Below are 27,908 nucleotides of genomic sequence, written 5' to 3'. Positions count from 1 at the left end.
CGTTCTTCCTCTGGCTACAGGATGACCACTGAGGATTACAAGAAACTGTGAGTGTGCAAAGGGGAGCAGCACTTTCTGTCCGTGCACAGGGTCAGCAGCACCTGAGCCTCAATGATGAAGCCACCTGCACAGGGATGCCTGGCCAGTCATGGCTTCATCAGCTGAGCACTGCAGAGCTTTCAGTAGAAACTGAAACAGTTCCCTGTGCTACCTCCAGGCCTGTGTGGGCCATAAGGCGTTCCTTAAACTGGTGATGGCCTTTGTATGGACTGAATTTTATCAGTTCGTTGTAATTAAGGCAGAAACTGGAAGATGCAGCCTGGGGACCTGGTTTGCAGCATCGCTGACCTTTGTGAAACCAGCAGAAAAGATGCAGCCTGGGGACCTGGTTTGCAGCATAGCTGGCCTTTGTGAAACCAGCAGAAAGGAGGGGGCTTGTGGCAGAACATCACTGCTGACGTTTCCTACGCAGCTTTTCATGTCAAAGACTGTGGCTCTAATCTGAAATGCAGCTGAGCATTTATTATGAACCAGCCTCTAGGCTTAACCCCTATACTAAGAAAACAAAATCCTATGGGGACATGCATACCCCAATGTGCATGAAAAATACAAGTGTCTTCCACACTTGTGTGCAACACTTGTAGGGTGTGAACCCATTTCCACATGCCCTTGGGTTTTGCTTGTGCTGCCTCTGCAACAGTCTACAGAGGCAATTCCCTTACCCTGGCTCTCCCCTTCCCTTTCTATTTCAGAGCTCCATATAATGTCAAGCAAAAATCAGTGGACTTGGATGAGGAGGATGTGCCTTTTACTCCAGATGAGCATAAAAAGAGGTATGCCCTCCAGGTAACCACCTTTTTCTTGCAGGGACAGTGACAAGTGGACTTCAGTTTAACTGTTCATTACTGGGAGGGTCAGTTCGATGATGATTACAGCTTAGCCATTAGGGCTGATTGCAATAAAATAATAATAAGCAGATATTTCTGCACAGAGCGCATCTATGCCCACAGGCGACTGCACTCCCAACAAAATATAATTAAAAGACTGACATGATTCAACCTGACAGCATACCCCAATTAATTTGGCAGCTGGAAATGGCTTGTGGAATCCATCAGCTGCGTAGTGTCTACGAGAAAAGATAGAGATGCACAAATAGCCTGGCAGTAAAGGGAGGAGCCCACCTCCCAGAGCCTATGTGTGCGCCTTTGAGTCTGGACCACTTGGGGACTTGCATCTAAGTCCAGATCCGGATGGGTCTCTCATTCTCATACCAGGAGTAGGATGTGTTTTGTCTGTGTGGTAGATCTGCATCTGATGCAGCCAGCGTTCTTGTTGCTTTCAGTCAAGTTTCTGAAGATACTTTTCCTCAGATATGAGACTTTTACAAATGAAAACTTGGTAATTCGCGCACTGGGGATGAATCAATAAAAGTCCTTTCAGAGATCTGCACTTCTCCCTTGGTACATCTGGTGGTACTGATGTCTGTATAGACATGTGCAGTCCATGTAGCATGTCAGCCACAAAGCCTGTATCCCATTTTTTTTGTCCCGCGGCATGCAATATTGCATGGCCTTGAAAAGGGGAACTCCTTCTGCCCTCCTGGAAGAGGAAGTTTGGGTTTTTTTTTTTTGCCTGATGCTTTACATCCATGTGAAAGTGCTGTGGCCCAGCATGAATGATACTAAAGAAAAAGATAAGACATTGTTACTCCTCTTAACTCTGGCTGGATTTCTGCTCCCCAGAGCGTGGGAGCTCTGTCAGGGTTAGCACGAGCCTCCTCTGGGTTGTTCACCTATTGCCTCTTCAAGGTTACACCCAGCAGCCACTAACAGCATGAGCAGAATGTGACCCTTTCCCTCCTTTCCAGGACAGAGGCGGCCAACAGTGTCCTGAGACGCACTGCCAGCAGAGAACGTGCTTACGTCCTCTCGGCGGCCAAGAAAAGCAACGGGTGAGTCTTCAGCGTGCAAGTGTGGGGCAGCAGACAGGGAAGAGGCTGTTGAAGGCGGTGTCGCAGGGATGGTGGCCTGACCCAAGACTCTCTGAAGGCGATGGGTACCTTTCCAATGAGTGGAGAAGATGTAGCTGCTGTCTCTCTAGAAATGCCAAGGATTTCTGCAGAATTGAGGAAATCCTCCAGGAGTCTTGGGAAGTCTTCTTTACTGAGAGGGATGAAATTTCAGGAAGAGAAAAACCATGATAGTCCCTAATTCCCTGGGGCCCGCAGTCAAGACTTCAATTTTCAGACTCAGTTCTTAATACTGCTCTCTCCAGTTTTGTTGCATGTAAGGGGAAAGTAGAATAAATATAAACTGCCTCTAATATGGATCAGCTTTTTGCGACAGAGTTTGCCTTTACATTGTATTTGAACAATAGCTAGATTTACAAGATCCTGATCTTAGTTGCAGCTTCAAAATAGTTCTGTGGGGAAAAAGAACCTAACAGTAATGTGTGGATGTGTAAATGGAATGTGAAGGATGTGTGGGAGCTACTGGTACTCAAGGCTCTGTTGTCCATCTCTTTTCTGAGAGGGGGAAAAAAAAAGCAGATTTCCAAGGTCTCTGATCTCCCAGGAGCCATGATAGTGACTTTTTTCCATCTCGCTTTCACTATAATTCCTTTTCCTCTTGACATAACTCAGGGTGACACAATGAGGCACCAGGAGGTTGCTAGTGCAGGAGGAAGCAGGGAGGGGATGCGCCAGCAGCACTCATCTGTGCCCGGAATGAGAGAAATGCTTGGATAGGATTTGTAAGGACGTTAAGGGTGTTTGCACTGGCTGCTATTTCCTCTGGTGCACTGAGGATTGTGTGGTATGGAGGGAGGCAGGTTTGGATGCAGGAAGAAAAACAGCTTTCGGGAAGGTATAAAATTAAAAAGACACTTCGGGGAAGCTTCTTTACTTCACGTGTTATAACTAGCTGTTCTTCCTATTTTTATTTCCTCTGCTCTGTAATTTGTACAGGTTTAACACACCCAGTCACTGTCAGCTCTGCCCAAATGGTGTTACATGACCCCTTAATGCCTTGCACCATATGGGTCAATTATATGTCAGAGACTCTGTGGGAGCTGCCCCTGCCCAAGGTGTGTCTTTACCTCCAAACTTCTAACTGTTGCCTTTATGCTTCCTTTACAGCAGCCCAACACAAGAATTTCCACCCTTGTTTGCCAAGAGGTAGGTCACTGACCCTCTGGAAGTACTGCTGGAGTTGTGTGTCTGTGTACTGTACCAGGGCAGCTCTTAAATGCTGGGATAGGAGATCCCCAGGTGTTTCAAGGCAGAGGAGGGACACTTCCCTTAAAAAGGATGCTCTAGGTTGAATCACACTGGCTTTTGAGAGCCCACGGTGTTGTTAATGCCGAGAATACAGTACTGATGATGCTTTGGGTTATGGGCAACCTGAAACAAGGAGAGACTCGTTCACTGCCTTTCTTCTTCCAGGGAAGGCTGGTTCCAACCCGCAGGGTGAATACTCTTCAGGCTTCAGGCATTTAACTTCTAAAGCAGTTGGTATGATAGGGAAATGATGCCTAGGGTGCTCTCTGGAATTTAAGCGTTCAGCTGATACCATTTGTAAAGCGACTGTGACAGCAAAATGTCACTGATTTGGGCTGAAGATCTCACTTCATTCAGTCAGTTGAGATGCTGACCAGTAGCAGAGCACAGGGAGCATGAGGAGCAGGAAAAATCTGCCTCTAGGGGAAACAGAGGGAAAACATAGCTTAAGGGAAAACAAGAATAAATTGCCTGAATTAGCTAGCAGTGGGGAATAGGAAACAGTGTGATATTTGTCTCTCTTTCTGCCTTTTGAAAGAATTGAGATAGAAGAAGAGGAAGGACAGCAGAGGAGGAGTCCAAGTGTGTCTGGTTCATGCAGGTTTACACCAGATGACAACAGGTATTTACCTCATCCTGGAGTAGTGTGTTGACTGTCTTTGATTTTAGGGCACACTGATTTGCCATCTTTGCAGATAACTGCATTTATCTGCAAGGTAGCAGCTATCTGAACACAACTAGAGATGAAGGTTTTTCGAAAGAGACTTCTCAGAAAATCCTGATTGCCCCTTTCTTGCAAAAAGGGAAAGATCCAAAATGAAAAATGAGGTCAGCTAACTTGGTGAAACAAATGGACAGGCACGGGGACAGGCCAGAGTGTCATAAAGTACCCAACTGACCTAACCCAAAGAAAGCATGCAGTCACTACTAACAGCTCTAGCTTCTCTCTTGACATCTAATTTTTCCTCAGCTAAATCAGTCTTCATTTCTTCAGTAATGAGATAGTCCTAAACAAGAAGAAATTAGAAACAAACGGTATAGAACATAACCTTAGTTACTATCTCTAGTCACAGGTTGCCCAAAAAGTCTTTTAAAATTTCCCCAATTCAAAGGACAAAATAGATCACTAACTAAACAAGGTATGAAGCACGTTAACTCGTTCACACTGAGGAGTGTTTGATCCTTGTAGTTTCTCAAAAATGGAGGCCCTGGAGGGTGACAAACTGTATTTAACTACAGGCCAACTCTAATGTGAGTTGTATGGTGTAAACCTGCCACTGAGCCCCTCTCCTGATCACACTGCGCAGCCCAGTCAGTCCTGTCTTCATAAGGTGCTCGTAAGCCACAGGAATGAGCCTGGCGGCACTTCTGGAAAGACAACTCACAGGAGGAGTCAGAGCAGGTTTAGATGAGCTCACCTACCCATCAAGCAGCCATCAGATAGTAATGATTTTCTTTTACTAGCAAACTTGGCTGCGTGAACTGACCCCATCACCTAGACATGAAATACTCAATATCTCATTATTTCCAGTCCCCTGAGCCAGCTCTCTGCTTTTGTTAGACTTTAGATTTAATTATTCTACCATGATAGCAACAGATAGGTGTGACCGGAGAGGTTTGAGAGGTTCATTATCTTTAAATTGATCTTCGCTTTGATGGGAAATGTTAGCCTCATTTCAAGCCCCCAGCCCCTTTCACAGGCTACTGTGAAGCCCAAGTATACGCAGAGCCGTACGGAGCTGTGGCAGACAGGACAGAGTGTTCTTGCCATGGTATGTGAGACCTGGGGACAGGCTGTCTCTGGTGTAAAAGGGCAGCAGTGACAGCCTCCCCTAGTCCACGCTGGTCAGGAACAGCCGGCACCTGGTGTGGGGCTGAGTGAGACCAGTATGCAGAAATGTTTGGCTGAAATGAAAATGTTTGCCCTAGGTGGCAGAATCCTTCTCTGTTTTCAAGCAGATTCATTTAATTTGGGATTCAGCTCTGTATTCCTGCTCTGAGGGGTGGCTTGATGCCAGGCAGCAGCATTATTAGCTTCTCTGCTACTCTGGTCCTTAGTGGGCCCAGCAGGGAGTCCAAAAAATGAGGTCTTTCAGCCCAAAATGCTTTATTTTCATGATGAAGGAGCTGCCTCATGAATTTGGTAGCAGTTTTGTGCCATTGTGGTGCAGGTTTGAGGCAAGGCTGGGAAGCAGTTACCCTCCCTTCCTCACATATTACACCCATGCACATAGTGAAATCAATTTTGTGAATGCACTGAGCTTTAATCTATACATTTGGGGAAGTTGGGTTTTAGTGCAAACTCAAACTTTGGGGATAGAAACAGCTCCAGCTGTGTTAAATAGGAAAAGCCAGTTTCTAAAGACCGAGTATTTCAGCAGAAAGGCAGATTCTAGTCACATCAGTGCAACAGTGCATAGGGACAACTGCGTGTGTGAGTCCCTGCACAGCAGGATTTGGCCTCACTGCCCAGGAAGCAGATACAAGAGCTGTGGACCAGAAAGCAGGATGTGTCCCCTGCAGGAGAAGGCACCTAAAAAATCTTCTGTCTTCAGTGCTTTGTTACTTGCTGTTGTTTTTTTTTTTTTTTGTCAGTACTAATGGGCTAAGAAAAACCACTGCTGGGTCTTCCTGGAATGAGCCAAAGACAACAGCAGTGTCTCCCTCCAGGTAAGTTTTATAGCACAGCCAGGATGTCTTGGACATCTTTTGCGGCTGTATCAGCCCACATGTAGCTGTAGGTCAGAGACTTCTGTGAGCTCCCTCTGGGAAGTGAAATGAAGCAAATTTGTCAGCCTTGTACATGGGAGACTTTTCTTAGATGCAGGCAGCTGTTTTAAAAAGTTTTTATGTCTGAAATCCATGTTATGTCCTGCAAGAATCTGACAACATCCTGATAGAAGTGCTCAAAATCTGAAAGGAAAAAACCCAAACGTGCTGAACTCTTTCTTGCCAAATATGTGTGGGGGAATAATTTTCAGTTGCTTTCAACTTTGTCTGTTTGATTGAATTCATGACTATAGTATAAAAAAATGTTGAAATGGTTTTCCACAGCACTGCAAACAGCACTTTGGTTACTGACCTTGTTCTGTTATTTTTGTTCTTTGTGTATCATTGGCAGAAGATAGATTTTCCTGGCAATATCAGTGGTTTTAATTTAAAAATTGCCTCTGATAAGACAACCTCGTAAGTGAATGTATTGAAAACAGTGATGTTTGTTTTCCATTTTATTTATTCACAGAAAGAAACACTTCAATGCAGGAAAATTTTGGCCAGCTGCAGTGAGGAGCTGGTTTGTTCAGGAATGACAGGTTTTTTCTTTGCCTTCTCTTGCAGTCCTAAAACAGGCAGTAAGAGCCAAACAACCGCATCCTTGAGTGAAACTCCAGAGAGAATCTCCACTTCTACTGGAATCAGGTAGGTCTGTTGGCCCTCCGTCATCCTAAAGCTCCACTAACGATAGCAAGGGGCATGCTGCACTGGAGAGTTTGGCTCTGCTTGGTGGTATTTTCCCAGACACACGAATGTTCTGGACACAGTGCAGTCATGGAACAATAAATACTATAGCATAGGGAATCTAAGAAAGCAGCCCTTTACAAAAGCATTAGCAATCTGGGAGGAAATATACCCAGATGGAACCTGTGGGCCTCCCACAGCTTGAACATTACTCAGTTCTTTCTGATGAGAACATGAGCCCAAAACCTGCAGACCTTTCTATCTCCTAAACTGATCAGGCTTTCATTTTAATCCAATCCCGGCACTGTACGTAGCACACTCCCAACAAGCACCTTGCCGTACAGTTCCTATGCCTCACATTGTGTCCCCTCATCTCCCTACTTAATCGTTCTTGCTGTTTTGCTTGCAGAAATGGTGAAAACGGACAGACCCCTAGTGGGAAATCCTCATCTGAAACTGTGTCACAGCATGGGGACGGGTAAGAAGTTGAGAAAGGCTGATCTATGCTGCTGAACATAAGGTGTAACCCTGCTTTTTGCTCAGAAATAGTATATACCTGCTAGTGGTCTCAAACAGATGGGATGTCTCCAATTATGATCCTGGGCTGCACTCCAAGAGCATCATCTGCTGGCTAGGCTACAGCTCGCCAGTTTTCTCTACTCTTCCTTCACCTCCCTCAAGGATTCTCCTCTCTGGCTCAGTCCCTAAAGTCCCTTCATGCATTTATTTTTTTACTGCTCCACTTGCCCTCCCACTGCCGTTCCCCGGGGAACTTCTTCCACCTACGAGGGATGTGTTGAACGTCAGTTGCTGGTGGCTCCTGCTGACATTGGTTCTGGTCCTCTGCACCCTGCAGGAAGTCTGAAAGGGTGGCTGAACATTGGGAAAGTGTAAAAAGCTCTGTTGTATGGAGGAAAACCTAAGAAAGAAGGAACTGATTGGTAACCTAAAGGCATGGGTACAGGTGCTGGACACATTAAGCGGCAGAGCTCTGACACTGTGTAGCTGCACAGGGGAGACAGGGAACTTGCAGCTGAGGGCAGGGAAGCTTCTGGCCCTTCTGAGAGAGATCAATTCTTCCTTGTATGCTTATGTCCAGTAGTCTTTATCCTCTGGACTGTACACAGGAGAATTTCAGATTTTTAAAATATACCCCATATTAGCAGGGCTCTTTTTGTTCTGTTACCACTCTGAATTTTCGGCTGTGCCTAGACTGAAGTAGGCAGAATTATACATACATGGGCCCTCACGTTTTGCTCTGTTGTGCTTGAACAGCTGTAGAAGGCTTGGATTCACCAAATGAGTTTCTGTAGCATATTATGCTATTTATGTATATATTTATGTATGTATGCTATATATGTATATAATATTAAGTATATTATGCATATTATGTTAATTGCAACTTACTCTCCACCTCCATCAGTGAAGATAAAGCTAGAAACATTCCCAAACCAATATCTCGGGCTGAAGCAAAGTCTAGAGTGCTTGAGAAAAGGTAGAGGCTGGACTATTGTCATGGTCATTCAACTGAGGCCCATAAATATATGCTTGTATGTCATTGCAGGGACAGCCTGATTACAATGCGTTCATTGTGCTTGGGGTCATTTGGGTCACATAGCTGCTCCAAATTGTGAGTCAGTCTCCCACAGAAATTAGAGGATGCCTCATTACTTAAGCCACCTAAAACTGGAGAAAGAGTAATTGGCAGGGAAGGAAGGAGACAGATGCACAGCTTGACAGGTCTGGGGGAGTGAAAGATGGGTGTAGGGTCTGGCTGGTGGACCTGTAGGAAGGCCTTTCTGGCCCATGAGCAGAGAGAGAACAACTGTTGTAGGGTACTTACGCTCATCCGAGCAAAGGGGCTAGCAGTACCTCGCTGCAGGGGGCAAAACATCTCTCTAAGTAACCCATGAACCCATGCCTACTGTACTCAGAAGGTTGACCCTTCCTATCCTGATATCTTGAGTTAGCCCCATTTTGTGCTCCTCCTAACTAAATGTTAGTAGGCTGTTCTAGGATGATACAATATAAATGCTGTCAGGTCTTATCTCACTGGCATTTCCCTTTTTCTAGTGACAAACCTCTGAAGGAAAAGTCTGAGCCGTTCCCATGGGATGAACTGGCCCCCAGAGCAACCGTGGTTTCCACAAATGGAAGGTAGAGTTAGTGTGAAATTCCTTTATTGACTTGAGCATTGTGCAAATCATAAACTGCTGCTTTTGAGCTGTCTGGAAACTCTGAATGGATATTTACTGATGGAAAAACAGGGTTTAATCTGTGCTTTGCAGAACTGCAGCAGTTTCTCTAAAATTTTATTTAAGAAGCGGCGGGGGAAGAAAACACTACTCTCTTCAATAAAATTGTTTGATATTTTGTTCCAGTTTTTTTCTTTAGTTTCTATGATACAAAAAAAAAAATCACTTTTGTGGGTCATTTCTGCATTTTCCGGGTTTATTCCCAAATGTAATCACATTCTGGAATGTAATTTTTTTTTTTTTTAAACACAGTATAGAGAGGTTCACACTCAATGTTTCTCTAAGCCTCCAAACCTCCACCTACCTATTTACTTTTTCAACAAGAGACCCCCTAAAAAAAACCAAAAACCAAACCAAGCCCCAAAACTCAAACACAAAAGGAAATTCCACATCCTGTAAACTGTCTGGCAAACCAAAAGGTTCAGTGACAAGGAATAGTTGTGTCCTGACTCTAAGGTATTGTGGAAAGTAGTTAAAGATCCCACAATCACATGCAGGATAGTGTAGCTGAGCTGGTTGTTGTCTCCAAATGCCCAAATAAAGTCCACCATCACCGCTCTGCTTGCCTTTTGTGTGAGAATCAGCTGCCCCCAGCCCTCCAGGACCTGTCCTTGGCAGGATCCTGCTCCTCCCGTGGGCAGCAGCGTTTCTGGCATGCAACCAAGCTGCTAGCCAGTGGATCTCCTTAGCTTGGGCTCCACACTGTGCTGCTCTTCACCGCTGTCAGTGGACCTTCTGGAGGCACACCTCCCTCTCTAGAAAACACTGGTTTAATTGGAACTAGAAACCTCTGTGAGTCAGAGGGTACTTCTCAGCAATCCACTGAAGGTGACTAGAACAACTCAGTTCCTGCCTGTTCTACGGCAGCATGCTTTTCTAGGGAGTCTGCACCCTCACTGGAAAAAATTTAGAGATTGACAAATCAAGAAAGGTTGCAAACTGTGAAGAGCAGTGGCTTGGCTTCTGTCCTGCCCGAGAAAGTGGAGGTGAGGGAGGAAAGGCATTGCCCCTGTGGTATGCAGAAGAGGAGAAGTTCAGTGAGAGCTGTTCACTCCTGGGCTGTTCACTGCCCACAGCCTGCAAACAAGAAAACAGAAACATATGATTTTGGATCAAGACACCTGAAGTTCCCCATTTTGTCAGCTCCCCTGAGACAAGCCAGAGGATGTCAGGGCTGTTCCTTCCCTGCTGTGCATGCAGATGGAGGTGCCTGTGTTGCAGCTGTGGGCTGTAGGACATCCCACTGGTTTTGGAAGAGTCCTGGCTTGAATTTCCAGATGACTCCATACCACTGGCATCTGTCATATGTTGATGATCTTCAGAGTCACTAAATGCTCCTTTGTACTTCATACGCACTGAATTTCCCCAAAGTTTCTTGCCATTTTTCCTGCAGAAATATACTGAGGAACATCTCTGGGAAGTTTTAGGGATTTCCTCCTCTCTCTTTTATTAAATTCATAAGAAAATAATTGTAGAACGTTACCCAAACCAAACCAAAGATGCGTTCTAAAGTTGATGTCTCTCCTTTTCAGTTATCCTGAACTCACAGAAGCCAACAATGGATTTTACCCACCAAAGTAAGCGTAAACCTATTAACAGTGTAAAATTCACTTTTTCTTCTTGATTTTAGAGTGAGGGGAGTCTTTTCCTGACCTAGTACTGTCCTAACAAATGTGTTCTGGGAGCAGCACTTGCATGCATTTGCAAAGGGGGGGTGAACGTGATCCACCAGCTCAAAATGGACTGAAATCTTTCAGCTTCTTTCCTTGCACTGGCGTGAGTTGGTTGGATTTGTGTCTCTGCCCTTCAGGTCTGCTGCAGAAAATTTACTGAGCTAAGCAGGAAGGAGGAAAAGATGTTACGTTTGAGACAGGAAAATCTCATGTTTGACATTTTTGCTTCTTGCTCTGTTCTCCAATTTGCTAAGCTTCCTTCTGTGACCCACGAAACTCCCTCTCTTACCAGGTCCAACTCTGGTTGCAGGGACAGACCTGCAGATGCAGGTGACAAGCTGCACCATCAGTACAAGACCTCTCACTACCTGGATGATGCAAAGTGTGAACCTGCGAGGTCAGTGCCTGGTGCTGGTACTCACAATGCTGCTCGCAGAGGGCAGATGTAGTGGGGAGAATAAGTAACTCGTCCAGAGTAGAGTTGGAAGCAGAATCCAAATTGGGCAACAAAGCAAGGGGAGCCAGAAAATCCTAGGTGGCTAAACAGGGAACAGCATTTTTTCTGTTCACTGTTACACATCAACTTCTTTCTACAGAAGCAGCCTGGCAGCAGATACAGCAGCTTTATCATTGCTTTTAGCATTGATCTCAAAAGTGTCTCCATTTCACATGCTTTTTAGAGTGTGCTTGCTCCCCTGACAATGTCAGAGGCGCAGAGTCAGGGAAGAATTGCTGTTGTTGACACCAAACACACTAATCTCCCTGAAGCTGCTTTCTTCACTGACTTTAGTCCATTATTTTGGGACTTGACTCCATGTATTGACTTACCAAAGGACTTGAGGTGAGAAAATGTCTTCAAACCTCCCAGCTGAGATGAGGAGAATCACAAAGTTCCCAGTAGGATGGTGTAAAACCCAAGACCTAGAGCTGCTGCTAGTAATGTAGGAACATCTTCCCTGAAGTTATTGATACTGTGCTTTGTCCCAGGTGCATGATCCTGTGACAGGCCAGAAAAGTCATGTATCCAGTGAAGACGTGTGAGAATTGAGGCCAAGTAACTGCATTAGTTCCACTAACAGCCTCTATTCTTCTTGATTAGAGATAGTGAAAATGTTTTTTCTGAAGGAAAATCAGTTCTCTGAGAAAATTACTTTCTGTTTTCTGGTCTCATATAAAGTCCAGTGTTGTTATTTCATACAAGTCCCCGTCGAAGCCTTTGGCAAGCTATCAAGCTGTAGATTCCTTCCTTTTTTTGACAGGTCTATCTTGCAGTCTGATGTCCCTTCTCCTACTGAGAGAGCCCCTGTGCACCTAGAGGACACAGAATATTCCTTTAAAAGGTAAGAGTGGGGTAAATTTAGTGGGCATATGAGTAATACTGAGGATTAAGGGAAATCTGAATGGGCAGGCACAGAAAGAGGCTTCTTTTCACAGCCTTTGTCCCAAGGATGAAGGCAACTGTGCTGAGGTTTAAAGCACAGCTTGCAAAATAAACCACGAGGTTTGCATTGTATCCCTCCTCCATCTTCTTTGATATGAGCCGAGCACCCCAGCTTTTTTTCTCCTCTTGGTGCTTGTGTGCTTGGTGGGGTTCAGTCACTACCTTCTCATTTGCTGATAATCCAGTGAAATGCTGCAGTGATGCTGGAGTGGCAGCAAGAGAGCTGAAAGGCAGCTGAAATACATTGAAATGCAACTGCCGTCTAAATATGGTCCCTAGAGAAAAATCCTGGTGTAGGACAGTGAATGGTAGAGATTGACACAAGCCTTGCCTGGTGAGTAGATAGTATTCACTAGTGCAATGATTCATGTGCCAGTTGTTAAAGATGTAATGGGCCTTTCTTTGATTATCAGGTCTGCCCTGGGCTACGAGGAGAGAAGCAGCACCCAAGAGAGCAGATACACGAGTCCGAAGGTCCCAGCATACAGCAAGCCTTACTGGAATGAAGCGACGTAAGGACCTAGGGTGCTAACCCCATATTTCCTAATATGTTCTTTCTCATTGTCGAAAGCCTTGGAAATACTGATTGCTCAGGAAAAATCGAGCACAAGAACAACATCATAGTAAGGGCCATTTGTCCAAGCAGCTCTAAACTGCTTCTCTCTCCAGCCTCCATTGAAGTAGTAAATTTCCTACTGTTCACTGAAGAGTAACCACACAGAATTTAACATTTCCTAATTTCTTCCCAGCAGCCCCTAGCCTTGCTGCATGTGGCACGGTTCAGCTCTGATCTCCCTTTGTCTCCACCTGTCCTGTGCTTATGAGTCTGGACAGAGATGTCTGCTGCATTCTGTACCAGTCCTGGGGTGGGATATGAGTGTGCATCACCCACTTCTCCCTTGCCTTCTGCGGGAGAAGCCCAAGGCATGGAGCCAGCTATGAGCTGGGGCAGTAGCACAATTGGGGTGTACTCCTGGGAGTCCATTTGCATGGACTGGTACAGCTTTTGAGTACTTTGGATTTTGCACCCTAGTGCAGAGATGGCAAAGGTCTCCAAAAACTCACAGCCAAACAACTGTCGTCATCATCATCATCACTTCTACAGCACTGTACGCCCTAAAACCTTAGTGGAGGCAGCCACAGTGCTCCCCTGGAGGGGTGCCTATCCCACTAAATAAGCAAACAGAAACCCAATGAGCTAAAAAGTGTTTTGCCAAAAGACTTGCAGTGAGGGAGGAGTCTCTTGACTCCCCCTTCACAAGTCTGCTGAGGAAAGAGAGGTTTTGCTCTGCAGTAGTTGTTCAGACTCCCTCTATTGCCACAGGTGAGGAAAAAAAAAAGATCCTTCTAGAAAAGCTGAATACTTTATCCCACCCTTTTTGGACATCTCCATTGAATGCCTATTTCAGATGCCAGCTGTACGTGGATGGCTGAATTGCATCCTGAATTAGCAGCAGGACTACAAATAAGCCACATTTCTCCTCAGTCCAACATCGTTTGGACATCCATGTCTTTACCATCCTTCCTTGCTGGCATGACTTAGGTCAGGTTTTCTTGGCTAATACTCCTTGTCTGGAACAGTATTGTCAGGCGGAAAGCTCCCGATGGCCCTTCCTTTCCCCCTTCCAGGAGAAAAGGCAGAGCTAAACGGAGCTGTGGAGTGTTACGTCTCATAAAGCACAACTCCAACACAGCCATTTCCCAAGCGATTCTCTCAGAGTCCACCTCTGTACTTAGCATGCTGTAATGACTCCTTCTCCAGTAGGTCCAATTCTTCTCTGAGAGACAGCAGCAACGTTACTCCAAAGGTCCAGTGCAAAGTCAACATGCAACCTGAGAAAAGGGAGTTTGAGCTAGAGAGGAAAGGGAAGATGAAGCTGTGTTGAGCAGTATCATTGGATACACTGAATGAGTGAGTCTGGCTACAAAAAAACCTTCAGAATATTGGACAGGGAGGAACATTTCAAATTCAGCCTCAGGTATTATTAGACACTGTATCCAGATGTGATGCCTGTCATGGCATATACATCCTCATGTATGATATAGCCACAATAAATAATCCAATATCCTGCAGGTTTACTTTCATGCTAGAAAGCAGCATGTTTGTCTAGAGAAAACATAATTTGGGCTGGTATTTTAAAGAGCTAGTTTCAGTGTGTGAAAATGTTGCTGCTTGACCCATCCGTTGAATTCCAAGCAGTTAAGCAGTGCTTTGTGCTGTGCTGAAGTCAGTGCTTCACTGTGCTCGTTAGAGCTTAGCCCTTGGAATATGCTCCACCAAAACCTTGTTTTCTTCTCAGTGTGCATTGAACTGAGCTTTCAGGTGTTTGTGCCTGGCAGCCACGAGTGGGGTTTCTTTTCCTTTGCCAGGTCTTCCCAAGATGTCAAAGAGGGGAACACCCCTAGAGAAAGGGGGCACGAGAGCATGCGGGCCTCAGATGACTATAAACCAGAGCTGATCCAAGAAGGGTAAGTGGTCCTCACCCACACTATCTACTCACTTCATAATTTTTCATATCTTATTCTGTTCCCAATGTAACTGAGACCACAGAACAGCTCCTCTGCTTTGCGCCCAGGAGTGAGGGCTTTACAATGGCACATTACAGCAGGCAATCCCACCCATACTGAAGGGAAAAGCCAGTTGGATGAGATAGACTCACACAGTCTGTGAAGTCCAAGACACGGTTTCTGCGCTGACAGCACGTGACATAGGTCCTTCAGCATCAGCATGGTTCCCTTGGTACTACAGTGGCAGGCAGTACCTTCTGCTGCCCAGAGATCTCAGCAAGTACTATCCAAGCATTTATGAATGCTGCAAAATCATGCATGAGTGTGTCCTGAGGTGTTAGAAGCATCTGTCAGTCCAAGGAATTCTGATACGAGTGCTTTCTCCTGTGCCTAACGTTTTCCTTCTGTGACAATCTCGGATGAAAAGCCTTTAGCTGTGATCCTGCAAGCTAGAATGGGATTTGTATGCATGATTCCCATCAGATCTGGTACCAGGGCAGTTTGGAATAGCTCTGGCCGAACAGTATCTCCTGCTCCCTGCCTGATGGCTCCTGTCTAGGGAATGGATGTCTACCCACCCCAGCATGTTTTTTCTCCAGTGCCTTAAGCACAGATCTTTATTTTAGGTTTTCAGACTCAAACAACCATACTGAGAAGGGACAAGAACCTCCTGACCACCCAGAGCCTCCCAGGTCGAAGGAACATGCTGAACACGAACCCAGCATGACTAGGTAAGGAATCAGATAATTGCCCCCCCTGCTTTTTCCTGTAGGATGAGCATTAATTCCTTTCATGTCTTCCCCCACATACATGTGCTCATAAAATCTTCTCCCAGGCTCCCCTTTTGTGCCTGATTCTAGTCCTTCTTCTACTGAGTGAACCTTTTACCATGGTTTTATATGAAAGCCTAGGAGAAAACATCCTCATTAGCTGGAGGCATCAAACACTGTCCAGCTGGACTGCCAGGACTTGCTGCCTAGACCTTAAATTTGGAAGCGGAGACTGCCTCTAGAGACATATGCCAATAAGCAACCTAATCTGGCATGGGGTAACACCTCCGTGGTAACGCTGGGTCTCATTTCCGAACTTACCCAGTCAGCGTCAGGTTTCAGGCTGTACTTTGGTCACCCTGGCACAGGACCATTTTCCTTCCCACTGACCTGTGACTCCACTGGGTTTGCAGTGGCAGTCTTGGCGCCTTCAGCCTGCCTCATGCAAAACAGTGCAGGGCTAAATGTCCAAATGGAAGGACTTTGTGGACTGATATCTTTGCTTTTGTCTGTATTTCCCCCCTAAATTTGAAGAGTTGAGGGTCTTGGTCAAATTAGGCTTCCTCACGCATGTGTTTCTGTGAGCAACCCTTTTCCGCTCTTCTCCCCCAGGTCCATGCCATGCTCCAGGGACAGCACTAATGGGAGCATGGACATTAACAAGGGGATATCGCCCTGTGTGCAGAGTGAAGAAGTCACTTTAAGAAGGCAAGAGAAATAATGGGCTTGCTCTTTCTGATGAGAGAACATGGGGAATTTATTGCAGGTGGTTCTGGAGAAGGGACTGAGGATGCTGTGTTTGGGGTTAGGAGTCACCAAGCTGGGCTTTCTTCATGAGTGCATGGAGATACATAGTGACTGGTGGGAAGGCAGAGTGTGTGGTTGGTGAGGACTGTGGAGGAGGGAGCTCAGGAATGGGTGCTGGGAAAAGCAGCAGGGAGAGAGCAATGGTGTCAGAGTCCTGTCCTCCTGGGTTCTTCTGACAAGTGTAGCTATCCTGGATGTACCACAAATACTCCAAATTGTAGCTCTTCACCACGCAGGGAGGCAGAAGGAGCTGTTCTCAGTCCCCAGGGATGTGAGTGGAAGTTAGACTGCCGAAGAAAAAAGTTACAGAGAGAAAACATCCCCTTTCTCTCCAGTACCCCCCCAGCAAAGTGACCAAGATGGATAAAACTCCATCTGTTGCCCACTCCATGCCTCCCCCAGTCCATGGACTTCCTTTGGATAAGCCCTCAAGCTTACCAAGTTACCGAGAGAAATGCAAAGTCCTGATCTGAGAGCCTTAGTGCTTTCAGGTGCAGTGACTTTTGATCAGACTTACCAAGGGAGCAGTCAGGAGTGCTTCTGCAGCATCACTCCACTGAAGGACTTGGGAGTTATCTCCTGCTCTTTTCAGTAAATTGATTTTGAGTCTGAGCTCCTGGACAAACACATCTTCTTTAGGCACTTAGAACATCCCAACCTGAATGGGAATCTATAGCTCAGTGAACATTAGTGTTTTTCCAGAAGTAAGAATTTAAGGTATCTATCTTTGTTGCAAAGGAATAAAAAAAAATTGATCTTGCTTTCACTTGGGTGACTGTACCAATTGTTTTCTGGCTTACCCCCTTAGCGAACTTGCAGGATCGAATTAAGGCTGGTGAAGGGAAGTCCTCAACTAGTAGCAAGTAAAGTGTAAAGGCTGCCCTCCTCCTTTATCAACCTTAATGTTTCAGGGTAGGATCTTTAAAAGCATTTTGAGAATTAATTTCTTAGAGTCTAATTAAATACAGTTTTGATGCAGAAATCCAAGCCAGTTTCAGATTTTCTACAGGGTATCAGTATTCCCAGAGGGGTTGGTGTGCACAAACATACAAAACCAGATAGAAAAAGCGAACAAACTTTTCCCTAGATTAATGTAGACAGGTGTAAATCCAGGGTGGCTCTGCAGTAGGCTTATTTAGTAGATACACTTCTGAGATGGTACCCAACCGAGGCCAGGTCATGCTCTTAGCAGTCTGAAATGTAAGGTAGAGGTACTGAATAACCCATAATGGTCATAACTAAATGACCAGAGTTAAAATGTCAAGTTTGGAATGAGTAAACAGGTAACTGATGCTCATCAGGAGCTTTATTTTTCTTTCCTTTCAGCCTTATTTTTTAAGAGATCTGTATTTTCCCTCTGTTTTTTTTCACATCTCTTTGGATTATCTGGCATATTCCCACGGAGGGATATTGTACTTTTCCTGAGGCAGGAGATTCACCAGGGGTTGCATATACATCCTACGTAATTCTATGTGCAGTGGCACTTCTGCAGACTATAATGGTCTTCTGTCTTGACAGGTCCAGCTCTCTACCTAGAGAAAGCAGCATCGCTGCTCCAGAGACCCAACGTACAAATGAATCTGACCCATGCCGGGAAAGGTATGGAGCCAGGGGACCAGGCATGCTTTACTGCTGTCTCACACATCTTGTGTTCTCCCTGTTGCCCTGTTCAAAGGCATTACAAATGCTCATTTCTTGGCCAGTGAATTGAGAAACCAACATCATCATGATGTTACTGCATTTACTCACCACAGTGGACAGGTTTAGACACACGCTTTTTCCTCCCTGACCAGGATCACTCCAGCTTATGAAGAACAAACCTGCTCCACCACAGATAGGCACCATGAGAGCCCAGGAGACTGGAGACACAATGAGCCTAACCCAGTGGCAGCCAGGTACAGTGGGACTATCCCTGTGTTTCTCCCCATCAATGGCTTCCTGCTTCTTGATACAAAGCTGGCTGAAGTCCTGGACCTATATAAATTTGCCCAGTGTACGCTAATCAAACGATACTGACAAAAGGAATACTAAGTTTAGGATTCCACCCACATATGGTTGTTCCCATTTCATTTCAGTGAACAAATTAACTTAGACGACTGCTGAATTTTGCAGCATTTCATTGTGCTGGGAATTCAGCTCATGTAGGTGAGGGGAAGTATTATAGACCTCTGCCATTCCCTCCGACCTTAAGAACCTATTAACAGCATAGTGTCCCAGGTTTTCCTTATTGCCAGTAGAAAGAGGCATGATCCAGCCTCGGCAAATTCTGAACACTTGTGTGAGCTGGTCATAGCAAATACAGTCACTGGCTTTATGGTCAAATTGGCTCTAATTCTTTAGCAGGTCTAACTTCAGCTCAGAAGAGAGTGCTCTCAGTGCATATGAGACCCAGCATCCCATGCCACTGTATGTGGACTGCCAGCCTTTTAACACCAGCATGTCGGCACCCAGTCACAGGATACCGTCCTATGTAGACAGCCACGTATTCAGCACCAGAAGGTAAGGGTTTGAGGATGGGATGCAGAGACAGAGACATAGAAAACTGCTGGCACAGAAATATTTGACAGAAACTCTGGTCCAGGTTGTACGACCGCTGCGTCAAGAAGCGAGAACAGGATTTTGTTCCCAGAGGGAGCAACAGTATTGCCAGGTCTCACAACACATGGAACAAGATCATTTTTGGACCTGAAGGGCTGAAGAAGGGATTCAGGAGATCTGAGTTGATAATTGCTCTGTAACACTGGAGAGTTCTTGGCAGGTTGTATTCAGACCACCTACACGGTGCCTGGAAACCTGACAGATGTGTAGAGACCACATCTGCTTCTCTGCAACTCTGTAACTGCAGAAATAATGATTCAGGAGCAGTCCGGTTTTTATTTCTCATGACCCTCAATGATGTAAGAGACAATTTGTACACTTTTAACTACTATTTCTATATATATATCTACATTCATGTGATCTGAATGTAGCCTTCATCTCTTTTAGCATCTTTCAGAAAGTTGGTGTCACAAAGCTCTCATTTGCTTTTGGAGGCATTTGCAGACTAGGACTAGAAAAAATGGGACAGACCTTTATTGTACTTCATAGCCTGTTGTCACTGCCCCGGCACTGTGTGGTGCTCACGTGTCTCTCTGCAGTGCAAAACACTCGTGCTTCGTTCCTGCCCTTGGGTTTATATCATAGACCAAATGCATGTCTTGCCCAGGGCAGGGTTTTTCTCATCTTATGATGAGCTTAGCCTGTCCCTCTTTCTCTTTTTAATGCAGCATTGATTTGCAGTGTTTTTCAGCATTGTTTAACATTAAGTTATACAGTTGCCTGAAGCTTTAATCAGGATCAAAGTGCTGATATACAATATAAACATAATCTGTGCCCCAGGGCACTTGCAAGAAAAGAAAGACCATAAGCTATAAGCTCATTTTCTCTATAGAAAGAGCCTGAGCTCTGCCCACAGGTTAAAGCCATTCTGATAATGAGTTCTGTCTTGGAAAAGTGAAAATGTGCAGGTCTGACACCCAGATGGGCCAACTGGTCAGCAGTGCACATGTGCAGATGGTGCAGTGATGGTTTTGGTGAGCGCTAGGAAAGGAAACAATATTGAAGATATATCCATTTATGAACTGCTTCGGCTTTACTCTCAAGCATTAGATTTTGAGTCTGCTTTCCTAGCCTCAGAGCTTTGTACGCGTGCTGCAGCTGCAGAACCAGCACAGGTGAAATGGGCAGAGCAAAGGGAGAATGCATTGTGATAGTGACTGCTGAAACAAAATATTAGTCAGCCAATGTGGGGACTCCAGTGACTCCCGGTACAATGTAATCAGGGCTTTGTGTTTCCTTGCCAGGCCTACCCCGGATTACGAAGGGAGAGTTTATGATGGGAGAAGCAGCCCTAGGAACAGCAGATATGACAGCGCTAGTGCCAGGGGACACTGTGAATTTAACTCCACAGCCGGACGGTAAGAAGTCAAAGGGTGGGATTCAGACTTGTTAACCCAAAGAACACCCCACTGCTACATTTATTCAGTATCTGGAGTGTCCTGACCCACTTCTTACTAATTCCCTGGATCTAGGGAAGTGTGCAGTGAGGTGCTGTTTGTGTGGATGGCTGTGGTGTGTGGGTGATTTTGATGCTAAGCAGGAAGACATTTAGCCAAGATTCTCGCCATTTGTGAGAATCCCTCCCGTGCTTAGGTTCAGCGCTTGAGATTGTATCACTTCCTTTCATAGCCACGACTCCTTTCCCAGAGATACCACCATGTCCATTTCCCAGAGAAGCCACAGGGTGCCATTCTACATGGACAGCTTAAACTATAACAGCACCAGGTAAATGGGTAGTCTTGATGGTTGTGAGGGAAACCTCCATGAAACTGCTGTGGAAGAGAAGCTAGGAAGCAAAGCCAAGAGCTGAACTAGAGATGAATGGTTTCCAGGGAGTGGATATGTGATCTAGAGGCACAGAACTGCTCTTAAACCATTCCTAGCAAAAGCTACTCAGCACAGGGTCTGTGATACATCCATCTCTGTTCTCTGGAGATTTTTTATCATGTGGGGTGCCAGAACAGAGTGATGGGAAAATGAAGGGCTGGTTCCTGGCTACCCTCCCTTGACCAGAAATTCGCCTTTGCAGAGGCTACAGAAAAAAAAGAGAGCTAAAAGCAAAGAGAGATGTTGAGAGAGAGGATCACTATCTCCGGAATGTCAATGATAAAATGACTGAACTGGTCCCAGAATAAGGCTGTTGGAGGGGGTAGGAGGTATCCAATATGGAATACCATTACCCTGGGCTTTCTGCAGTCCTTCATGGTAGTGTCAGTCCATCCACATGCAGTCTGCCACTGTATGGAGGCACCAGTGTAGGTCTGAGTGTTGGATCTGTAAAGGGGAGTATGTTGTGGGTGTGAACAGGAGGCACAAGATCCTTGCACTGGCTCCAGGCAAGATCAGCTTCATCCCTGCAAGGCAAACTTAACAGGCCTCATTGCTGAGTGGATAGGCAGAGCTCTTTTCTGAAGATATTTTAGTAGCCATATTTTTGCTGCCTTCTCCTTTCTGCAGATTTTGAAAGTATTAAGTTTTGGGGATAGTTATGCTGGGGATAGTTATGTTGGAGTTTGGCCAATATGTCCCCATCTCCTCCTCTCCTGCAATATGTTGTGTGCCGTTTCTTTCCATAGCTGCTCCCATTCAGGCTACATGATTCACTTATGGTCTGCACTTATTTGAAGATCTTGTTTGATCGTTTCTCCCATGGCCCTATAAATGATACTTTTCCAAATCACTTCTCCAGGGAAGTAGTAGTTTTATGTGGCAAATGTAAAAAGAGAAAGAAGCTTTTTTGGTCTGTGATAAAGATTAATTAATCTGTACAGTTAAGGGCCTTAATATTGCACCCTCCTAACAGTAGTGGTGGGTCTTTTCTTGGCTGCCACCTTGGATCATGTCATGGCTCACATTTCCAGTGCCCATAGACTTTTCTCTCTCTTGCCAGGCTTCTCTCAAGTTCAAGTGAGAGGATCTGCAGTCCGATGGCCACCTTACCACACAACAGCCCAGCGGTCTCTGGGTACCAGCCTGATTCCAGCACTGCCGGGTAAGGAGCAATGAGTGGTCATGATCCTCCCACTGCAATACAGGTTTTGCATGCAGCCATCCTGTTTGGTGAAGACAAGGCAGGCTTTGCTGCTTGGCATCTGGGCCACGGGACATTTCTCAGCCACTTCTGGCTAAGAGCACAGGCATTGCCATCGTGGCCAGAGCACCCAAAAGGGAGGGATGGGCTGGGTGCTTTTCTCCAGGTGCCCTTTTTTAGAGACCAGGATGTAGCTCACTGTTTGAGTTGTGTCTTTTTCTCTTTAGCATGGCAAAATCATGAATCCTCCATAACACATTGTAGCTGGAGGGACACGAGGGACCTCCTCGTGCCACACACACTCATCACAGGTGTGGGGCTCTTGGAAGACTCTTTGCCTTGTTGTCAATTATGAGCAAGCGAGCAGTCTGCATACAGCAAGTGTACCAGATTTTGGTGGGGCTGGCACAGGACCCTGATCTGTCATGTATTACAGAAGACAGCATCCCGTCACGGTGCAGCTGTCAACTCAGAGCTGTATGCTGGGATTTGTGGTTTCCACAGGTTCCACCTCAGAGGTGAAAACTTCTGCACAGTTTTACACAATTTAGAGTGGGGTTTCAAAGCAGTGCAAGGTCAGCATAGGCTTTGATGGGCAATTTTTGGGTCCTCCTGGCCTTCCTAGAGCCTACTTATCACAACACCTGTCCAAGTAGGAGACTCTCACCTGAAACACTTGACATGGGAAGTGTCTATGCTAAGTTAAAAAAAAAAAAAGCCTTTATTTTCTTTCCTTAGCTGTGACACGGCTTAGTTTGCTCATTAAAGAGGAGAGGATTAGTCATAGCTTATAGCCAGCAAGGAAAATGCACCATGGAGAAAGAGCCTGATTAGTTCATTTCATGGCTCTGGGAAGAGAGCCGGTGGGCACAGTGTCTCCCCTCGATCTGCGACAGACACTGTAGACAGACAGACAGATGGGGGCATGTCATTCTGAAATCAGAATTTTAAAGAGGGAGGAATATACAAGAAAGGTCAGCTCTCTAAGCAAAAACATCCCCAAAACAAAACAGTAGCAATTTATAATGGATGAAAACACTGGAGATATTCCAGTGACAAAACAGTCACTGTAAGTAGTGCTGTGCCAATAGGGTGTTAATGTTAACGGGTAGAACCACAAGCTCTCTAAATACTTATTGTGTGCATAATCCTGACATGATTTGAAAAAGACTTATCCTTGCAAAACAGGGGATAACTGGATGATAGAGTTATACTATCCATCCCATTCTTTTTAATTAACTTGATTTGTTTTGGTGGGTTAATTAGAGGGGTGTATTAGGTGTTATGTAGCAACAATGCTTAATATTCAGTATTTATTTAAGAACAACAGCATCTCACTCTGTGCCTTTTCATGCACGCATTATGTGTCCAAATGCACACATGTGGTCCCTTGCACTGTCTCTCATTAGCTCCAGTCTTTTCTAATGCAAATGCTTCTCGTTCTGTTTCCATCCGTTCCTAGAAAAGGGGTCCTCTTTGTGAAGGAGTACGTGAACAGCAGCGAGTTATCAGCCTCCCCACGCTACAGCAGGTATGAGGAGTGTCCAGAGACAGTCATGTGTCTACGTACACGTGCAAAGCAACAGCGTATGGCTTTGCCAGCTAACACACACCAAGCAAGCTCCCGAGCTGGGACAGTTAGCACTGCGTCAGCACGCCATTGTGCCTGAGCTAATTAGCCCTGGAGGGATTATTACATTAGGTGGGCAGAGAGTTTTGCTAAGACAGCAGTGCTGCTTTGGGGACCCAGATGGATATCTCTGCGGTCCACTGGGCTGTCTAGGCCCGTGGCGGTGACAGGAGGACCTCTGTCCCGCAACTCTAGTGGAGGGGCAAACTGCCCCTCTAAGTGGGTTGGCCTCTAAGGTGGGTGACGGGATGAAAACACTACACTGCAGTTTTTTAGGCTGCATATTTGGCACTGTCAGGCTTCACTGTGCATTTGCACACATAAAAAAATGATTGGAATTGGTGAGAAAAATTGGTGAAGGTTGAGGGTTCTCACTCAAAAAAGTTATTTATGAGTTAGAAAAAGTTAAAAGATGCCATTTTCAAGCTTAAATCTTCAGTCTTTTGTATTCTGCTCAAAGGTAACTAAGTAAAGCTACTCCAGATTGACACCAATGTGAGTGAGAGCAGAATTTGGCCCTATGTATATCGTGCTTACATTGATGTGGCAGCCAGTTAACACCCAGTTTGATGCCTCCCTGTTGGCATTTATCCTCCCTCAGTGCTGTGTTGGCATTACTGTGGTAGCTGATTACAGACTCCATAAATCTCTAGCCTTTCTTATAGGTCAGCAAAGCAGATGTCAGCAACGAAAGATAAGCGTATTGCTGCAGCATCTAAAAAACACAGGCAAACAGAAGGCAGAGGGAACACTCAGCTAGGTGAGGCTAAGGATGTGTTCCGAGCCTTTTCCTGCATAATAGTTCAGGATTTAGGAGTTTAGTAAGCAATGAAAATAGCTGCTATTTATAGGGCCCATATGTAAACATCAGGACCCCAGTGAAGCCAGAGAAGTTTTACTGATGAGTGTATTGGAGGCAGGATTTCACACATCCTGTCCAGCAGCCAGCACAGGATTTTGCCAATCTCCTCTAACAGCCAGTGGAAAATATGTTGGTCCCCATAGTCTGGGTCACAGCCTGTGCCTGTCCCAACTCCAGACCTGCTGGACGGCATGCTGTGGGCCCATGGGCAGCAGAGCCAAGGCAGCCGTGGCTCTCACTGACAGGGGAGCCCTTGCTCCCCCTCCTCCTCTCCTGCTCCCCCTCTTTTTATCCCTGTTCCCAGCCTACCCAGTCTTGCCTTTTCTGCCATTTTAATGAGACAACCTGGCTCACAGAGGGGTCTGATGGCTGGCAAGGAGTAAGGGGGTTGGAGCACATGGTTGGGAAGTTACTGGAGGAGGGAGAGAGCAAGAGGGAGCAGTATCTTTCCCTTTGCTTTGGCAAGGTTGTTAGGTCTTCTCAGCCCCCTCCTGAGCTGCATTTGACAGACCCTCGCGTGGGACTAACCGCACCAGCTTCCTCATACCCGCTGCTCCTCCTGGCACAGAGGCTGACGGGGTGGGAGAGCCTGCAGAGCTGTGTGCCTCTGCCACCTCCTTCAGCCTCAGGCTCGAAAGGGGCCCCATTTCAGGGTGCGTGCCCCGGTTTCCCAGCCATGCTGCCCACATCCTGCCTCTCCCTGTGGGCACAGCAGCAGCCGGACACATTTTTCAGTTCTCTGAAGTCAGGCGCTAGGGCCGCCAGCTCTTTGCTGTCTCTGCTTGCCCTTGGAGGTGCCTACTCCTTGCAAACCTTATCTGCCAGGCTGAGCCCAGAGTCAGCTCTGGGTCTGACCTGAGGCACAGTGATTGTGGTGTGGGGCAGGGAGCAGGATACTGCCACTCCTATGGAGAATCTGCAGCGTGAATACAGCAAAGATGGAGATAGTGTTGCTGACAGCCCCGCTCCGTCAGTCAGCGTGGCCCTCTCTATTAGGGAAATGCCTTTTCAGAGCTGGTTAGAAAGGACCAACCTTCTCTTGAAGGAACAGGCAGCTGGGATGTTGCAGTTAGGACTTTAGGTTAGTGATTAATGATTCCATCTGAGATGCTTTTCCCGTATATCAGTCAAGTGCTGATATTTCCTTCTGTCTCCAGTGGCAGCCTTGTGGATTTGACCGATTTGGAGAGAGCAACCTACAGCCACCACAGCTACCTGTCCAGCGCTCCCCTGCAGAGGTAGGACAGTTCCGGGCTGTCCTTGGGGGTTTCAGCAAACTGTTAAACAGAAATTACTTTAAGGTTTTGCTTTTTTAGAATATTGGTATGTGTTTGGTGAAATAACAACATGAAGTGTAAATGATCTTTGGAAAATACAGTGGCATTGACTTAAAGATCTGTACTGCCCTGCTGTTGTGGTCTCTGCATCCCTGGGGTAACACATGTCCCTCTCTACTGTCACTTGACACAGTCAAACACATGTAGAAGCAGGTAGTTCATGGAAAGCGGTGCTGGTGCTAGGTAAGAAACCTCTGGTATCAGCGCTGGGACTGGAACCAGCTTGTGTTACAGAGGAATTCACTCTTCTGTTCCTTCACAGGTCCAGTGAACCTGTTTGCAGTTACTGCAGCCGTGAGATCCGAGACTGCCCTAAGATCATAATAGAGCATCTTAACATCTGCTGCCACGAATACTGTTTCAGGGTAAAAAAAAAAAACCTTAACTACTGACTGCCTTCTATGTGCTGCTGTGAAATGGAGGAATCTTGGTGCAAATTCTGTCCTTAGACTTTCAGAGTAATGTATATAGTGTGTGCCAAATGCTTGCACCCACATCGGGACAAGAAAAGTAATGCAGTTACAAGTGTTGGTTGTGTCCCCAAAAGTTTTTCAGCTGCTCAAACAAATGCGTATTAGAACAAGGAGAATTCTTTATTGTCATCTGATAGAATAGCAGCACCCTCTTTCCTCATGTCCCTGTCCTTGTGGCAGATTTGCTGCTTTGTGGCCTTTGTGCCCCAGTGCAGGTCTTGCTGAATCTCTCAAACCTTGCAAAGTTCACAATTAAAGTCTGTGGAAATGGTGAGTGTGGGAGGAGGAAGCCTGCAGTGGCATTTGTCTGTTGTAGAAAAGTTTAGCCTCAAACTAGGTCACTGCTTTGGCATCCTCACACCTTTATAAAATGATCCAGAGACTTAATTTCTCTGCCCCCTCCATGCTGTCATTACTGCACGGTGCTTTGGTTACTGTCCAACCACCTTGTTTTCCCTTTGGCAGTGTGGAATTTGCCACAAAGCAATGGGAGATCTTCTGGATAAAATATTCATCCACCGGGACATTGTCCACTGTGACAAGTGCTATGAGAAACTCTTCTAGGTGAGTGCCCCTGTACAGTGTCAGCATAAATGGCTGGATGAGAGAGCTCATGGAGTCTACCGAATGAAGAGCGTTTAACCCTCATATTTACTGAGTGACCCATACACGGATTTTCCTGTGGCTTTTTAGTGGGAAGCAGTGACCCTTGTTGCAGAATTAGCTAGAAACATGCTAGAGCTGGTCCCAGGGGTCTTGGTTAGAGCCAGAATCTCTGGCCATAATGTGATAAACAGGCTGTGTTAGCTTCACCTGGGGGAGACAAGCAGAGGGCTGGCTTGAGTGATGAGAGGAATGTCCCTTAGAGGTTGAGAGTCCTCTCTGAAGGTAATTAAAGAGTTTGTCCTTGCGTCCCGGGCTTACCCACTGCAGGGGGCTGGGTGCTGTTTGCAGCCGTAACATTCCTCCAGCAAGGAGGCAGCATGTCAGTGGCAGGTGCAGTTACTGCTTTACGTAAAGATCCTTTGAGATGGAAACCACTGGGAAAACTAAAGAGTTGTACACTCTATCAACAGATCAACAAGGAAGTAGGTTGGATATGGTTTTGTTTTGTCTGATTATCTGGATGGGGCAGGAGTCACCACAGTGGCAACCAGAAACCCTGCCACTGCACAGGGATTATGAAAAGAGGCCTCCTTTCCTCCCTCTGCCTCCTGATAGAGAGAAGGAGGGAAAGGGGCACCTGCCTCACTGCATACGCGGCTGCTTTGTTTGCCTCTTAATGCAATGTGACTGGCTAGCCTTTTTTGTCCCATTCCTGCACGTTCATCTGCTCCACTGACCTCTGTAATGCAGTGATTTGTGTGGTACCCAGCTCCTGTGTTCACCTTCTCTTTATTTGCTTGCAGGGTTTTGCAAAGCTGGAGAAGGCAGCCAGTGGAAAGTCCTCAGCAGCACGTATCAGAATATATCTAGCAGTTCCTGACTGGCTAAGATAGCAGAATTCCTGCTCCCCCCTTTCCTCAAGTTATTTTCCCTCTCACTGCCTCATCACAATGAATGAGTTTAACATCTGCTAGTTTATGCTGTCAGCTGCATACAAGACAAGTGCCAATGTTAACAAGATAAGGCAGTGTCATCTACAAAGATAAGTGGGCTGATTTTCCAAAGGTGCTGAGCCCCTCCACCTGTCTTTAACTTCATTAAGATTCCAGAGTGCTCCCTGTGTTGGAAGTCAGGCAGAGCTCCTTAGGTGTATCTAAGCTAATTGCGAGAAACCTTTTCTGATT

General features: G+C 45.9%; 1 protein-coding gene across 1 annotated transcript; it reads left to right on the top strand.

Moving 5' to 3' along the window:
• The first annotated feature begins 21 nt into the window (after window positions 1-21).
• On the top strand, window positions 22-27,908 carry LOC104080663 (zinc finger protein 185-like). Its single transcript, XM_009583502.1, has 27 exons — window positions 22-47; window positions 753-833; window positions 1,868-1,951; window positions 3,137-3,175; window positions 3,816-3,899; window positions 5,873-5,947; window positions 6,614-6,694; window positions 7,143-7,211; window positions 8,807-8,890; window positions 10,521-10,565; window positions 10,954-11,097; window positions 11,915-12,001; window positions 12,516-12,614; window positions 14,473-14,571; window positions 15,237-15,341; window positions 15,993-16,088; window positions 17,706-17,786; window positions 17,981-18,082; window positions 18,531-18,686; window positions 20,030-20,143; window positions 20,415-20,510; window positions 21,676-21,777; window positions 23,279-23,347; window positions 25,466-25,546; window positions 25,908-26,010; window positions 26,584-26,682; window positions 27,528-27,908. The coding sequence occupies exons 1-26, from the start codon at window positions 22-24 to the stop codon at window positions 26,680-26,682; spliced, it is 2,301 nt and encodes a 766-aa protein (XP_009581797.1). The 3' UTR covers window positions 27,528-27,908.

Source organism: Fulmarus glacialis, unplaced genomic scaffold, assembly GCF_000690835.1.
Source record: "Fulmarus glacialis isolate BGI_N327 unplaced genomic scaffold, ASM69083v1 scaffold1650, whole genome shotgun sequence".
Taxonomy (NCBI): Eukaryota; Metazoa; Chordata; class Aves; order Procellariiformes; family Procellariidae; genus Fulmarus; species Fulmarus glacialis.
Note: the sequence above shows the minus strand (reverse complement) of the source record. Positions and strands in the feature narration are given on the sequence as shown.